The 17,591-nt window shown below is 38.3% G+C and overlaps 1 protein-coding gene across 2 annotated transcripts; it reads left to right on the top strand.

Moving 5' to 3' along the window:
• The first annotated feature begins 563 nt into the window (after nt 1–563).
• On the top strand, nt 564–16,114 carry LOC104599681 (ruBisCO large subunit-binding protein subunit alpha). Of its 2 annotated transcripts, none has more exons than XM_010262308.3 (10): nt 564–721; nt 829–1,003; nt 2,332–2,453; nt 2,965–3,172; nt 3,262–3,407; nt 3,813–4,119; nt 4,608–4,858; nt 6,084–6,284; nt 15,033–15,559; nt 15,744–16,114. In XM_010262308.3, the coding sequence occupies exons 1-9, from the start codon at nt 668–670 to the stop codon at nt 15,318–15,320; spliced, it is 1,752 nt and encodes a 583-aa protein (XP_010260610.1). In that variant the 5' UTR covers nt 564–667; the 3' UTR covers nt 15,321–15,559; nt 15,744–16,114. The 2 variants fall into 2 exon arrangements, with proteins under 2 accessions (XP_010260610.1, XP_010260611.1); XM_010262309.3 differs by having other exon boundaries at nt 571–721; nt 832–1,003.
• The last annotated feature ends 1,477 nt before the right edge of the window (nt 16,115–17,591 follow it).

Genomic DNA, 17,591 nt, shown 5'->3' with positions numbered 1-17,591 from the left:
CTTTGGATTTTGATATACCCTGATTTGAATTCATTCCGATCCATTTGTATCTCCTGGGGCCTCACTTTGAATGGGCTAGGTTTTTTTTGACGATAAATGAGGACAGGTGGAATATTTTTTTCCCAAATTGGGGACATGTTTTGTATATAATTCCTTGAACCCACCCCAAACATGATGGTAATTTAGTAAAACATCCCTAGGTTTAATATTAACTTTTAAAATATCTCTAAATTTTTCTTAAATTCTTAAAATCCTAAGATCCCATTATTTCATTTTTAAATTACTCCAAAATATTATAATTCAATTACTAAAATATTTCTAAATTTCCATAATTTTATCTATAAATTATTCATAAAATAGATAATTTTTAGATAATTACCTTATAAAATTGGAGATTCCCCATCGGGATGGGGAATGGATGCGCCGCCCCGAACCCGCCCCGTTACCATTCCTTTATTAATTCCCCGCCTCATAACCCACCCGCGGACCAATCATGAAAAACCGGGGTCGAACCAATCTAACTCGTACAGCCCTACGGCAGCTCCACAGGCAATGGGAGTATAGGACTCTGATATGTAGTAGTACTCTGCAGCTTCGACGCTCAGAAACGAGAAACAACCGAAACGTTTGAAAGCCGCAAGGAGAAAGCTCCCTGCAACCATCAGGAATGTCTTTGGTCTTCTCTTCTCCAGTTTTCTCCAATAGAAGAGTTTTCTTTCCCGTAAGTTAAGCCTTTCCTTTTCTTCACTTAATGGGGTTCTATTTTCGTCAAAGGCGTAATTTTGTTTTCTTGGATTGTACGCTTGTAAACGATACTCACTGCTGCAGCAGTTCAGTCGAACGAAGAGGATTGCTAGGTTATCGAGAAATCTACAGTTGGGTAGAACTTTTACTGTAAGAGCTGGGCCAAAGAGGATATCTTTTGGTAAAGATTGCAGAGAAGCTCTACAAGCTGGGATTGATAAGCTAGCTGATGCTGTTTCTGTTACCTTAGGACCGAAAGGTATGCGAATTTTTTGTTGTGGACAAGTTATCTGGTACTAAACATCCCCTGTATACTGAGGAATATGTTTCTGGGTAAGCCTAAATGTTTCTAAACATCCACTGTCATTCGGCTAGTCTATCTCCCGCATTTGCATTGTATCAATGCTTGGTATGATGTGAGGTTCTTTCATCTTCCATCATTTGGACCTCCAAGATGAAATAATCTGGAATGTTACAAAAGATGGCCTTCCTTACTAAATTCGACCGTGTATGTATTTTTTTCCTGGGCATAAGACATCAAAGAATCTAAAAATGGTGCTCTTTCTAGAGAAAACGCGTACATCTTCCTTTAAGATTTCCTTTGTCTGGAACTGTCTTGGCAGTTGGCACCTTTGGTTACTCGTCTTTCTGAGTGGAGGGCTGGGTTGGGAATGTCCACCAGATGTTCTTGATATTCATAGAATGAATTAGAAAGTATATTCTAAAGAGCGTTTTTTTTTGTTTTTTGTTTTTTGTGGTGATGCTTGTGCTGATTGAGAAAAAAATGTTTATTCTGCTTGTAGTTATACAATATGCAATTTTGAAGGCTATTGCTTGGCCGTTGATGGGTTTAGCCAAAGCAATGAATCTTTGTTTTCCTTGGTAATGTCAAGTTTTATTGAAAAATGAAAATGAATACCATGGGAGGTGAGACAGCAAAGAGAGGAAAAAGTGTCATTCATTGTGTTGTAGTATTAAACTAAAAATTAAATGTTATAGCTATACAAAATGTTTTCCCTTCTTGTAGTTATACAAAATGCAATTTTGAAGGCTATTGCCAGGTACGCTGGATGGTTTTAGCCAAAGCAATGAATCTTTTTTCCTTGGTAATATCAGGTTTTGTTGAAAAATGAAAATAAATACTATGGGAGGTGGAGCAGTTCATTGGGTTGGAGTATTAAACTACAAATTAAATGTTTTTAGTTTAATACAAATTATATCAAGTGTTGAAAATAAAAAAAAAACCTACAAATTAAATGTATAGCCATACAAAATGTTTGTTCTGGTTCTAGTTATACAAAATGCAATTTTGAAGGCTATTGCCAGGTACTGTGGGTGGTTCTCACCAAAGCAATGAATCTTTCTTTTCCATGGTAATGCCAAATTTTGTTGAAAAATGAAAATGAATACCATGGGAGGTGAGGCAGAAAAGAGAGGGAAAATGAATACCATGGGAGGAGATGCTCATTAAAGAGTTCATCTCAAAGGATATTTGTAAATGTATGATAATCATCAATGCCATTTCTCTGAGTGTTTGGCAGATAACCAGGGACAATGAATAAATTGGTCTTTCATTGAACTGTGCAGGACTGAATGTTGTTCTTGATGAACCTGGAACGTTAAAAGTTGTTAATGATGGGGTGACAGTTGCTCAGGCCATTGAGCTTTCAGATCCGATCGAAAATGCAGGAGCTATGCTCATTCAAGAGGTCATTTTTTCTTACCCATATTTCTTTTCTCTCTGATTATACTACTTCAATTGGGATAGAAATAATTCCAGTTTTTGTAAATTTTAAAGAAAAAAGTTTTTCTAATCAGATCAAGTAGAAAGCTTCCCTACACATCTTTTTCTATTTCTGCCATGTAGTTGGATGATGTGGTCAATCGCAACCATCCACCAAGTAGGGAACCTTCTGGATTGGCTACATATCTTATCTTCTAGTCCACTTGACCCTATACCCCACCTTGTGTAGGTGGTTTTCCTAACTTGTCTTAGCTGCTCAAGATTTTAAATTTTCATAAAACTTTCCGAAAAAAAAGGGTTTATTTTGAGCATATGGTAAGGTCTTTTGGGCTGAAGTTCATCCCATGATTATAGAATGGGGATCAGTTGGACTTCAAACTCATTTTCCAGATGCATGATTCCCAGGCAATTTCACAAACTTTCCTAAACGATTCAACTAGAAAAAATGTTCCCAATTTTAAATGGCAGAATTACAGGTTGCACGTAAGACAAATGATTCAGCTGGTGATGGTACTACAACTGCAATAATTTTAGCTCGAGAAATGATCAAATCTGGATTGTTGGCTGTTGCTTCTGGGGCTAACCCGGTTTCTTTGAAGAGAGGAATGGACAAAACTGTGAAAGAACTAGTGAAGATCTTGAAGAATAAATGCATTCCAGTAAAGAAGAGGGAGGATATAAAAGGTTACCACTTCTAAATTGCTTCTTCTTCTTCTCAGAGGAGCACCATTTGGATTATGGATATTCTGATCCTTATTTTTTTCTTTTACCAGCTGTGGCTTCAATTTCTTCTGGAAATGATGATTTCATTGGGAATTTAATTGCCGATGCTATAGACAAGATTGGACCTGATGGAGTGATATCCATTGAATCATCTTCGTCATGTGAAACTACTCTTATAGTTGAAGAAGGAATGAAGGTAATCTAAAGGATTTTTGATGAGGTACTGCCTATACAGTTACTCCAAGAAACCATCTGATAAACAGCATTGCAATAGATATGGAAAACATGTATAGTTGTATGATAGATATGTCTGTAGGGATCAAGCTTGCCTCAACTGGTTGATCTTGACACTAACTTCTTTCCATTTCATTCAATATAGTTTTGGAACATCCAGAAGAATAGATTGAATAATATTACTACATATTCTCTTGGGATGAGGGGATATTGAATATTTGAACTGAGTCCCAGTGTTTGCATGTCGGGTATATATAACACAGCAATAAACCATCCTTAAGCTCTGCATGGCATACTCGGTTACCTTAAATTAGGAATACTCTTTCTACTGATTCTTATACATTTTTTTAATGTCCTTTCTCTACAGATTGACAAGGGTTACATGTCACCCCTATTTATTACAAACCAAGATAAATCAATTGTGGAGTTTGAGAATGCTAAAGTCCTAGTAACTGATCAAAAGATCTCAACCATCAAAGAGCTTGTTCCTTTACTAGAAAAGACAACCCAGCTCAGTGTTCCACTATTAATTATTGCTGAGGATATCTCAAGGCAAGTTCTGGAAACACTAATTTTGAACAAAACACGAGGTATAATCAATGTTGCTGTCATCAAATGTCCTGGATTTGGAGAAGGAAAGAAAGCTCTTTTGCAAGATATTGCACTTTTGACAGGTGAATAAGCTTGCTGCACTTGGTAACCTGCTTCCAGAAATTCAGTTTTCCATAAAAAGCTTGATTTCAAGCATTGCATTAGATGTCCTTACTTTTGTATATCCACTTGCCTATTTGTGGATGGTTATACTAGTCTTGTGGTGCGTGCTCATGGGCTGAGATGCCCCCTGAATGAATTCCATCTGGTAGAAAACCATAACCTGAAATTCAACTTGATTGAGTGATCTCGGTGATCCATTTTTTTCACTTTTTCTTTAGAATAGTATTATTAATGCTTTAAAAAATAAAAAAACCCTAAAAATTTTATGACTTGAGCTATTCAATTGGGCCATAGGCATGAGAGATTTTCCAGGTGAAGCCATAGGCATAACTATTGGTCAAATCCTCTTCGTGTACATTTGCATGTACTATCAAACTGAACATTGAGTTTGTTGGTACCGAGTACAACTTCTGGTCTTGTTTTCTGACATCAGTGGTAACAATTTCAGGGGCTGATTTTCTTGCTGGGGACTTGGGCCTGACACTTGAAGGTGCAACTTCTGATCAGCTTGGTATTGCACTAAAGGTTACTATAACTAGTAATTCAACAACTATTGTTGCTGATCCTACCACTAAAGCTGAAATTCAAGCAAGGATTGCACAGATAAAGAAAGATCTTGCTGAAACAGATAGCACATATCAATCAAGGAAGCTCTCTGAAAGAATTGCAAAGCTCTCCAGTGGTGTGGCTGTAATCAAGGTGTGCAATGCAAGAGGTGCCATTAATAAATAATAATTAATTGATTATGGATAAGATTGTGGTTCCTTCCACTAGTATGCCATGATACATTTTGGTGGTTCTTGTGCAGATCTCTTATCTTTATCTTTTTTTTTTGTACTTTAGATGTTTGTATATTAACAAAATCACTTGTAAACTATCTAATCATAAAAGAAGGTTATAGTTCAATCTATACCAAGCAGGTCACATAATAGATTCAGATTGTGGATCACCAATACCTCAATCATGGAAAGAAGACCATGCACTGCAACAAACTGCAGAAACCACCTTCAAAGAGCACTGTCAATAGCTGACCCTTAGTTAATTGAGGGGTCAGTTGTCAGAGACTCAGAATAAAGTCCCAAAAACTGAGATAAAGATCATTTATCGAAAAAAAAACTGAGATAAAGATGGGTGGTAAATATTAATGAGAAAAAATCCACTGAAAATCCAAACCTGCTCTAAAAAATATGGGGATTTGGCTGTCAACCCATAAACTTCATACAAACTGAAATCTGCTGATCCTATTCTCTATATCCTCATTATGAAAACGTACAAGTTACAAAACGGATAACCCAAACTTAAAATGAGTTCACATTTATCCCTAGATAAACCCTATAAATTATTCTTAACCTGAAGCCAAGGTTCTTATAATCAACATGTCAGCCAGTTATGTCAGCAGGGCTTTCTCAAGGTTGAGCTCCACAGAAGAAAAGTCAGGAGGGGAGTTGGAGCAAATGAAAGACCAGGGTCAATTGACCCTGTCCATATACAAAAAATCCAATCTTTTGCATCTCTCTTTTCTTTTTTATGAATTAATGTTTGTTTTCTGATAAAAAAACAAAAATCACAAAAATTATCCCACGTAATTCCTCCTTTATATTATTGAAGTTTAAACATTCCAATCTATGATACCCATCATCTTGTACTTCTGGACACCAGAACCACTAGATGTAGGAAGATTGTTGAAAAAAGATTCATTTTACCTTCAACACCCTTCCTCCCAAACAGTGAGGGAGTGGGACAGTATTTTGCCTATACAACAAGATTTAAGTTATTTGAAGCCTAGCTTATACAAGGTATAATGAAATTCCTAGTTGTTATTTCCCCTTAAATCCAAAAATTTGGGACTGTATCTCACCCACACCAGGTCATTTTACCCTGTTAAGCTGTTAATATGATTCTGAATAATTGCCCTGAAATTTAGGTAGGGGCACACACTGAGACAGAGCTTGAAGATCGGAAGCTTAGAATTGAGGATGCAAAGCATGCTACATTTGCTGCCATGGACGAAGGTATAGCACCTGGTGGTGGAGCTACTTATGTGCACCTCTCAAAGCAGATTCCCATCATTAAGGATTTGATGGAAGATCCAGAAGAGCAGATTGGTGCTGATATTATAGGAAAGGTACTCTGAGCTATTGTTCCTTTTTTTTTTTCCCAAATACTAGATCCATGAATGCTACATCTGAATTTGGAAGATTTTGTTTTGGTTAATACAAATTTAAGGTGCTATCCTAACTTCTAGCAGGTTGTACATGAAATGGCTTTCCCCTAGTTAGATACACCATACTTACTAGACAGGAATGCTTATATTGGTACACACACACACACACACACACATATATATATATGTATATATATATATATTTGAGTTATTTATTTTTTCCTTCTTAAGAGTGAGGGTACAAAAGATCCAATCAAATTTATAGGTTTAGGGGTGAATTTCACTTCTTGTTTAGTCAATACAAATCTAACATGGTTGCCTCATCACAGTTATATGATCTAATCCTAACTAATTGAGCATAACCCGGAAATATGGTTATATATGTACACAATGATACTATGCATCTCATTCATTTTATTACAATGCATAATATAAACTCCCCACACTTCCTGCTCAAATATTTCTTATAATATGAAAGCCTACTTAAACATGATGCATGGTACTTCTTTAAGATTGATACTGGTGCCTATATTTATTTTTAAACCAAAACAACATTTTTACTTGGAAAGGCCTGTTTACCTTTCTGAATTTTAGTAATAGTTAATGGCCTTTCATCGTTTTTTTAGTTAGAAATCTGGCTTCACTTCTTCTTCTGGGCACTCATTTATTTATTTATATTTTTAAACTTTTCTTGGGATTGGGGGTAGATTGATTCACTGATACGTATGTGGAAAGAGGTCCTGACACAATATGTGTTGTTAACAAGGTTCGAAGTATCAACACATATCGGCCCGTATCGGCTGATATGTATCATTCCGGCACCCCACCGATACACCCCTACAGTGGTTGTATCGGTGGTCTGACCTGTTCAAGGTGTGGCGAAGACCTAAACCGGCTCCCTTGAACCAGTTGGCGGAAAAAAAAAACAACCAAAAGGAGTATCGATTTGCCCGATACACCCATACCGGTGTATCGGGCGTATCGATATTTTGAACCTTGGTTGTTAATGACTGCAATAGTGATAAGGGCTGATACATTTTCCATTTGAAGACTCTAAGAAACAAAGGCATGTTTTGGGGTAGATTTGCAACAAAAGAAACCCGTGCGGCGTTCGGGCCATGTGTGGCCAGGACAAGCTCGATGTGTGTGTAAGGGCCATGTGCAGCCCAATGAATGTCTCCACCAAGGTCAGTGGCATTGGATCATGACCTCATTGTGCATGGCTGGGGCTATTTGTGGCTCTTGTTGGTCCATGGGAGGCGCCTCTTACATGCCAATGGGGGAAGGCCATGATGAGAGGCGACTATGGCGCTGATGATGCGAGGCACATGTTGTGCCGATGATGTAAGTCAACCGCTGGGCTTGAGAACACATCCATGCGTTGTGGGAAACGGGGTAGCTCAATTAGCTTAGACGTGGGGCTGGCGTGGTGAAGGGTCATGCTTGGGCCAGACCCACATGCAAAGCCTCCCCTCAATGTTCATGGTGCAGTATCGGTCCATGCACTGTCCCCATGAGTGTGTGTGTGTGTGTGTGTGTGTGTGTGCCCATGAGGAACCTTGGTAGCCATGCTAGCCATTAACCAGGGCCACCCCACAAGGGATGTTGGTCTAAGAGTGCCAAGGTTAGTCACCCAAGTAGGTCGACCACCCCTCCTCAAAGAGTATGTTAAGCTTTTGGAGGTCTACTAGTAAGAAACATCACTTTTCTGAAAAATCATACTAGCATATTTACAATATTGCCACTCAACGTATTCCTGCCAAGCGTAGGCAAGGCTAAGCCTGTGTCAGGCCGTGACATAATGGCAGGAGGTAGAAAGTGTAGCTACCCCCAAATAGTGTTTTTTTTTTTTCTTGTTTCCCCTCGAGGAAAAAGGTAATGTGTTGTATTAAGGGTGAGCATTGTTCAGTTAAAACCAAAAAACTGAGCCTACAGTTTCGGTTTTTCTGGTTCAGTTATTTTGGTTTTGGACATTTCAATGATTGGTCTTGGTTTTTAGATTTGAAAATTCGGCTAACTGAATAATGAAATTTGGTTTTAATTGAAATAATTGAATAGGAATTTTGGATCGGTTGTTTCAGTATTCCTTAATTTGGTTTTCATTTTGGTTTTCCCTTTTAAGAATTTGGCTAATTTGGCTCGTTTTTAACCAAATAAACTGAATGGTCAACCCTAATTAAGATAATCCATGTATAAAAAGGCATGTATACTGAATTGCTATACAATTGATTCACTTAGACATATGAAGAAAGAGGTCCTGACACGGTATGTGTTGTTAACCAGTGAAGTGATAAGGGCTGATGCGTTTGCAATTAGAAGACACTAAGAAACATAGACATGTTTTGAGGTACTGAGCTGTCTGATGACTTTTATTTAAAGAGGAATGGCACGAGGGAAGAAGTGCAGCTGTCCCCAAATAGTTGTTTATTTTTTAATTTTAAGATAATTAAGATAATTCATGTGCAGTGAATTGCTACTTGATATACAATATATGCCTAATACACAAAATCATTAGGCTCAGTTATCTTTCTTATCAAAAACATTGTCGCCAAATCAAAAAAAGCTTCATGGGGAATGTCTTTGAAGATCTCCAGCACTGATAACCAAGAGTATAGTTGCACCCTTTACTTTTCTGGTCAGCTCATCCATGGAGCTGGATTTGTTCTCAAAGATTCTGCAGTTTCTTTCTCTCCAAATACATAAGTTACTGCTACTGGTATTGTGATTTGTGACCCATAGTGTTCTGCCCCTTCTGCCCTTTATTTATTTATTTATTGATCAGCAAAGGTAACTTTTATTAATCATTATGAGAAAGATGAGCTTACAAATTTGCGGGTAGTTTACCCACACCCATAATGTAAATAGATACAACTAGAGATGTAATCCCCAAAATTCAGCCTTACAATATAGCCCAAAATAAGTATTGCCTGTTTGCCCCCTGTTTAGCTAATGTATCTGCCGTACCATTTGCAGTACTTCTCTAATCCTTTGGCTGTATACCCAAGGGGTTTGGCAATGAAAATTTGTCCAGGAAATCACCACCTGAGAGTCCCCTTCCACTTCTCCTGTCAGTGAGTCCCTTTGCCCTACAGGACCCGAGTAGAGTACTAGTACCTCACCTCCTGAACCTCGGAATACACCCCCTAAACCAGCCTGTCCTTGTGCCCTTTATTTTTCATCCCAGCAAGTGTTCCTTCAATGAGTTTGGATGACACCAACACAGATTCAATACTTTGGATGAAAGGTTTTACATCTCTCTTGTCATGGGCATTTAAGAAATAAATGGACTGCTGTTTCCTTCTCAGTACACAATACACAACAAGATTCAGGTAGGTTAAGCCCCCTTCTCTCCAGGCTCACTTGTCAAACATTTATCCAATACTTCTCTCCAAAATAACCGTCCTGTTAAGCCCATCCCCTAGTACAAAAAGCTCCAGCAATTCAACTTTTAGGTAGATGAGAACAAAATTAATTATTATATAATATAGATTTGAGTCAAATTAGTAAACCATATGAAGGGAAGTTAAAAAGAAAGCGAGTGAATTTGAATTTAAGGCATATGATGAACTATATCATAAATTAAAATTCTTTAGCTCCCCTGTTTTTTTGTAACCTTATTATTATTTAATGAAATCTGTTGTTATTGATAAAAAAAAGACTATATCATAAATTAGGCACTAAAAGGAGAGAAAGGAAATTGACAAAATGAGAGAAAGAAAAGGCAGAGATTTAAATCAAGTTAGATGCATTAAAGTGGAAGATCAAAGGGTCTTGATAAAAGATTAGAAAATTAAGAAAAAGATAAAAAAAACTATTTTGAAAAATTATTAAATGAAAATCATGTAGAGGCTGCTACTGGAGGAGGAGTTACTCTAAATCTCTAATAATATTAAAGTAACATACACCTTCGTAATTTACAAAGTTTGTAGGGCTACGTGTCAGTACCCCCAAAGTACAGGGTGGCAGTTTATAATTTGTCCTAACTTTTATTGTTTCCCGCTTTAGAAATTTCTACATATTGTAGGACATATAAGCACTAAACTAATTTCCTAATCACTTCATACAGTCATATAATCTTAGACAAACCCTCATTCCCCTTCTCTATACCTATCTATGTAGCCCCTTAACCCCTAACCCCAAAGTACAGGGTGGCAGTTTATAATTTGTCCTAACTTTTATTGTTTCCCGCTTTAGAAATTTCTACATATTGTAGGACATATAAGCACTAAACTAGTTTCCTAATCACTTCATACAGTCATATAATCTTAGACAAACCCTCATTCCCCTTCTCTATACCTATCTATATAGCCCCTTAACCCCAAACTTTGGACCTAACCCCTTACTCTTATCACTTATTTTTAAATTCCCCTCAAATTTTTTACCAGTTCAGCCTTGTATCACATCAGCTACATCAAATTATTATCAGAGAAGGCAGTCCTAAATCCTGTCTTTGTAAGTAGCCCTAGAAGAATCCATATCAAACCTTGATAATCATATTACCAAAAGTATAATCAAACTCAATCCAAGGATCAGTTTCTAGAAGATAATTGCAACCCTAAACATATTGTACAAGAGGTCACCCTTAAATGGACTTGATAGAAAGTAGAAAAATAGGGGCACTCACTCCAAAAGGCCCTAGAGCTCCTTAAAACTAAAGTTGCCCACTATGTTATGGTCCATGGAAATTAGAAATACATGTGTGCCAAAACAAATTCCAGCCAGTAATGCTGAACAAGAAATCTCTCTGGTTCTTTACTTTTGGTAAAACAGACTCCTTTTTTGAGATGAACCAACTTTCAATTGATTCTCCATAAATCATCTAAAACAACAAACTATGATGACTTGATCTATTTCTTTAATACTCCAATCAGTAGCTAACAGACCATGAATTCATCCCTGAAGCACTGCAGAAAAAAATGGCACTAAAATAAAGGAGAAGAGGTGGACACTTGCTCTCAACAAGGCATGTCATCATTCGGAAAACAATCTCTAGTGAGCATGGTCAAGATTGAAGCCGATCTCTAATTTTCCTTTGAATTTCGTGAACCATAGGATACCTTTGTAGTCATTAAAAAAATTCTGAAAAGTTTTCCAAAAATCTTCTGAAGAGGTTTTGTGAACCATGGATAGGAAGAGGTTTAAGCAAAAGAGGGAAAATTTTATGCCAATTTGCTGCTCATGCTATATTTTGGAGCATTTGGGAAGAGATAAATAATCAGGCGTTTAATAACAGAACAAAAAACTGTGAGGAGCTTATTTCTCTAATCTGTTATAGATGCTTCCTGTGGACTTCCAGCTTAAATTATTTCAGAGGTGTCACATTTGCTGACCTCCAAAGAAATGCCGTAAATTTTCTTCACTCTAATCACATACACCTCAACACTTCTTGCAACTTTAGATTTGCTGAGGAAGGGGATGTTAGACAGTTATGCCCTTAGCTCCAATCAGATTGATGTATCTTTTGACATTTATTGTAAATGAATAAAGTACATAATTGATTCATGTCATTGTGGTGTGTTTCTACGTAATACCCTTAAATTGGACATTTATGAGACTCGTGTTAGTTTAGAATCTTCACAGCCATTGGATAGATCTGGGGAGATTTATCCTTTCAAGGCTGACACTGATGTACCGCCAAGTTGGTTGGGGTGGCTTGTCTCAGCTGCCAGGGTGAGACCTGAGGTACATGTAGTGTGAGTTTTCTTAAAACCCTGAATCGGACCAAACATCCAGTATTGCCCTGGACCTTGGAAATAGATGGGCAAAATTGGAATGTTACACCTGACCCCTATACTCGATTATGGTACTGTACTAGGTGTTGGATTGGTTTGTCTTTGACATGCCAATCAGTGAGATCCTTGGAGGGGGTCAAAACCTGGGTATGTTGGGACAGTCCGAGAATTCATCTGAGTGGGTAATCATAGTGACTGGATCAGCCCCTTTGTTGGACAAAGTGAATGATCGGGGGTGCACTCTCTCTGATGGAAATCTAAACTGCCGGCAGTTGATTTCCACCGTTGAAATTTGTTTTTGCAAAATATATTTATATAGAGATATACTTATATATATATATATTATTGTTTCAAAATGTTTTAATTCCTGGGATCCATGTGAGTAGAGAGTGCAACACTGTTCCTTGCAGCCGAGGGAGAGGTCCTCTCTTGTCGGGCAGTGTTTGATCATTATGGGCTGAGAGGTTAAGTGTAAGACCATTGAGGGTAACACCTGATGGGCTAATCTTGCATCTGCCCACAATCATTGGGTTTTCATAAGGTGGTTGGAGCCAATGACCATTTAGTGTAAATGTTGGGCCCATTAAGAGTCCATAGTGATGGACTCAGGGGTTCACTGTCTCTTACAGTGAATTCGGCCAGGCCTTGTAACAAAGGTTGGGCTGAACCCATGTGGCTGATGTGTAGATCAATGTTTGAGTCCCACGCTATACAAAGAGAACCAACTGGGCAGTAGGTTAAGAGGTTAAGTGAGCACATAAGCTTAATGGGCCTAAAGCCCAATTTTGAACTGGGTTAATTAGATTAATTAAATAGGGGTGGATCTGTGTTTGGATCAGCAGATAAGGATAAGAGGATAAGTCTTATCCACTTAAAGAGTCCAAATCCAAATAAAAATTTGGATCAGGAAACTCCTAATTTGATTAGGATTAAGCTGATCTTGAACTGCAGATAAGTTAAAGGATTATGCTTATCACTTAAAGAGTCCAAATCCAAATAAAGATTTGGATCAGGAAACTCCTAATCAAATTAGGAGGTTCTCTCTTTAAGGCTATAAATAAGAGCAGGGCGGACATAAAAAAGACACCAGATACAAGACAACAATATGCAAAGTTCCTCCCTGTTCTTGCCGCCCCTACCCAGTTCGATCTCCACTTGTGGGAGTGATCAAGAATTGTTCTTGATATTGCTTCTTGGTAGAGGAAGCAATCTGAAGTTGTGCTCACCAGCCCTCTACTCCATTCCTGCTGAAGAATTCAGTTCTTGTTGAAGAGTTGTCCTACTGATCCTGCTTCACCACACACTGTATCATCTTCAGTGGAAGCGGGTTTTGGTTATATCCTTGGGCGTGAACACCTTCATTGGGAGTTACTACTACTCTGTATCAGGTGTATCCCTCTCCTCCCTTTTGGTTTCAGATCTGGTCCGGTTTGGTTCAAGATTGATCATTGAAAATGTAGTTTTCCAAAATAGGGAATGCGATTCCTAGATGGGAGAGAGAAATTTTTGAATTTTCGCCCAACCTTCCTGCAGGGTTCGGCCATCCATATGATGGATCTTTCATCCCTTCAGGGGAGACAACTTTGTACTTTGATGGGAGCGCTTTCAGAAACCCAGGTGCAACTGGTATTGGAGGTGTAATTCAAAGAAGAGATGGTACTATTAGTTGGGCTTTTAGTGGGCCGATTGGGATAGCTTTCTCAACAAAGGCTGAAGTCATGGCAGCATTAACCGGCATCTGGATTGCAAGAGACCTGGGTTTATTAAATCTTACCATTAAAGGAGATTTAGCCAACACCATTAATTGGCTCACTAATCCTGACAGTGGGTCTTGGGCCTTAGCTCACTACTTGGCTGAAGCGAGAGACATCCTCTCCCCATTGAATGCTCACGTGGGCTGGGTTCCAAGGGAGCTAAATTCTGAAGCTGACAGTCTAGCTAAATTTGGCATGTCCAAGGATTACTTATTTAGTGATAGCTTTCTGCCTATATAACTCTTTTGAGTGTCTGATTTCTGTGTACATCTCCTCATGTACCTTTCTATCTCGAATAAAGTTAACCTTTTCTTGAAAAAAAATCTTCCGAAGATTTGTTAATTCAAAAATGATACATCCAATAGCACAGAATTACTATTTTAAATTTTTAATAAAACAAAGTTACTATGTTTGGTAAAGTTCAGTCTTACTATAAGTAGTAAAAACTCATAATGACTATGCATAATAAAAACAGACCTGATAACAGGAGCTCCAAGAAAAAGTAGATATTTAGAACAGGAAGATCAAACTATCAAGATGATAGAAATCTTGAAATGCCAAAAAATAGAAAAACTAAATGAAAGATTACTAGAACAGTAAACAAGAACTGTAGCAGGAAGGGAAAGGATGATCTAGACATAGAAAAAAGAATTCAGTTTTACCGATTTGAAGATAGCATCATCATCCTTGTAGTCTTCTTGCTCTGTTACCATCTTGTCATGAATGATGAAAAGGAAAAGGGAGAAGACTTGATAGAAAGGGGGATAACATTAACAAGGATAAGGGTGATCTTGGGCCTAACAATAATGAATGCCAAATCTGTTCCTCTCTAATGAGGGACTCTTTATGTAATATGAAAACTATCAAAAATCATAGAAAGCCTCCAATGGGTCTGATATTACATTTTTTTGTTATGTATATCTGATATTACATTAACATTCTCAATCATATATTTTCTTTTTAAAATAATCCTATCCCTTTATAAATGAGCCTGGGCTAGCTGAATGTGATGGCTGTGCTGGATGATTTGTAACCAATAATTGCACCCCATGTTAGCCATGCATGTGAAGTAAGCAATTGGGTGGTTATGAGGCATATACACTATTGGCTGAAGTGGGGAATCATTATTGATTACAAGCCTCTAAAACAGCCATCACATTCAACTAATCTGTACTCCATACAAACTGAGTATTTCAACAATAATTGATGATTTTTTTTTTCAGGCACTTCTTGTTCCAGCATTTGCAATCGCAAATAATGCAGGAGTTGAGGGGTCGGTTGTTATTGAGAAGCTTCAGTCATGTGGTTGGCGAATTGGGTATAATGCTATGACAGACAAATATGAAGATCTTATTGATGCAGGTGTGGTTGATCCTTGTCGAGTTCATAGGTGTGCACTTCAAAATGCAGCCTCTGTTGCTGGGGTGGTCCTCCTGACCCAAGCTGTCCTGGTTGAGAAAATAAAGAAGCCTGAGCCACCTGTTCCTCTTGTTCCAGGAATAACTCCATAGCAATGACATTGAAATTGAATGAAAGCTGAGTATATATTTACTGATTCAGCTAGCTTCAACTAGTTGTTCCTTGTGATTTCCATTGGCCTAGCCTGGGAGACAAACAGATTAGATGGTTTAGACAATAGAGGACCATGAATAGTGAACACAAATGAAAACACAAGCTTGGGCAGTCTACAACAAATTGGGCATTGTAGCCGAGTCTTCAACGCATGATCATGAAATCTCATGTTTGAGTAGTAAGTAGTTCATTAATCTTGAACTAAAATTCTACTCGTTACTCTATTCAATAATTAGCTGTATTTATAGATTGAATTTGTTTAGATTTTTTTTGATAATTAACTGAACTTTTTTTAAAACTTAAAAAGAGCATCAAGTACAATAGAGATTGAATTTGTTTAGATGTTTCTTTATTTTATGCAGAATCGGTGAAAATGTTGTTCTATTCAAAAGGGGGAACCGTATTTATGATCTGTACCACCCGAAGATGAAGTGTGTTTCAACTTTCAACAAGAGCACACCATCTCATTTACCATCTCAGGCTTAAAAGTTGTGTGGAACATGCTTCGGGCTGCATGCCTTTGCCTCTTTGGTCTTACAATGCTGTGAAACGTTACTGCATGTTTTGATCAAACCCATCCAAGCTCCATTGTCGAACAGAAGACCCTCAGCTCAGTGATACCTTTGAAGGCTACATCAAGAATTTCCATGCAACATGCAAGAATTGTTACATTTGAATTTATTTGAAGACTATTAATAGTTCTATACCATGTAGGCCATTGAATTTTGCATCACCGTAAGACTATTCATAGTTCTATATCATAGTATGGTCGAGGCATTTTATTGACCAGTTTAGTTATCAAATGCTCTATTAACTGAGTTTCCACTCTGTTCAATTAACCCAACTCGATCTTGACCTAACCCAAAGTTTTAAGGTTGGGTTAGAGTTAGGGTTGAGGATTTAACAGCTCAGGTTGAATTTGGGTTGACCTCAACCCAAGTACAACCTAACCTGGCCTGACTTTGCACACGTGCATAGCATGTGTCCTTTGTTAGTTTAGGGTGCTGTGAACATGTTCTTAGTAGGGTGTGCCGCTAGGAGAGTTGCGTGGGAAAATTGGGGTGAGGTTGTGAGGGAGAGAGCAGAAAAACAGAGTGCCATGGGAGCTCACCAGTCACCACAAACTAACATAGAGAAAACGAATTCTGAGGAAGGAAATTAGATTTTAACGGCCGAGAGTCAGCGAATAGACGGCTCAGTACACCGTTTGGTTGAGATCTTATTCCTCGCTGTCTGTAAGCTGGCCAAAGATGTTGGCGAATCACGTTGAACGGTTTTGGGTAAATTACACTATTTTCAAGATAAATTTCTTAAATTATCTTACCCACACTAAGCCTACTGTTTCTTACCGTTAACATAAATACAAAAAGACTATTTTACCTTTTATGTTTCTTCAAAATTTCAAAATAAAACAACTTAAACATGGAAAGGAATCTCATACTATGTTTCGATGGAGTCCGATCAAAACTGAAATTACAGAATAATTTACTGAAAGAGCGGAGAGCGAAGAGGGAAGTCTGAGAACGGAGAGCGTAAGTTGGGAGATTGAGAGACAGGCAGAGGAGGAAGTCTAAGAACGGAGAAAGGAGAGAGAGACCAGAGGCAGAGGGGAGGTCTGAGATGAAGGATTGAAAGCGTAACTTTTGATGATGCTCTAGAAGAGGACGATTGAAGTGGGTGATCATAGGAAGGTACGCCTGTTCACTGTGCGGATTTAACGATTGAAGCACCACTTGCTGCACTAAAGCTCTCATTACTCTATTATATACGGTAGCTATTGGGGTGTTGTTGGTGATGAACAAGATTCAGCCATTGCAACTGTTGATGCTCGGATTGGCTGAGGACAACAAAATAATTTCGTCTTTGGGCTCTAGAGGTGGGCCAAATGCTTCGAGGATTCGGAGACGAGGTGCTGAGGCCGAGGGTTATAAGCCTAGGCTGATCGTGTACCGAGTTTCATAGAAGCCGAGGGCTGGTAGCTGAGGTGCTGCAAGGCAAAGGATGTCAGAGGCCTCGGGTGGGAACTTGAGGCGGAGACTCTGACGGTCAAGTCAGTACGACGGTACGAAGAGGGGAATTAAGTACAGACGAGTAGACCTGTTCATGGGTCGGGCAGGGTCGGGCTTTCACTCTGTATTAACAGATTTTTCTACCCGAGCCTGAGCCTAGCTTGACCATCGGGCCTACAACTTGGGCCCGAGCCCGAAATT

Source organism: Nelumbo nucifera, chromosome 7 (assembly GCF_055504915.1).
Source record: "Nelumbo nucifera cultivar China Antique chromosome 7, China Antique-T2T, whole genome shotgun sequence".
In the NCBI taxonomy this organism is placed as follows: Eukaryota; Viridiplantae; Streptophyta; class Magnoliopsida; order Proteales; family Nelumbonaceae; genus Nelumbo; species Nelumbo nucifera.
This window is presented reverse-complemented; position numbering and strand designations above follow the sequence as displayed.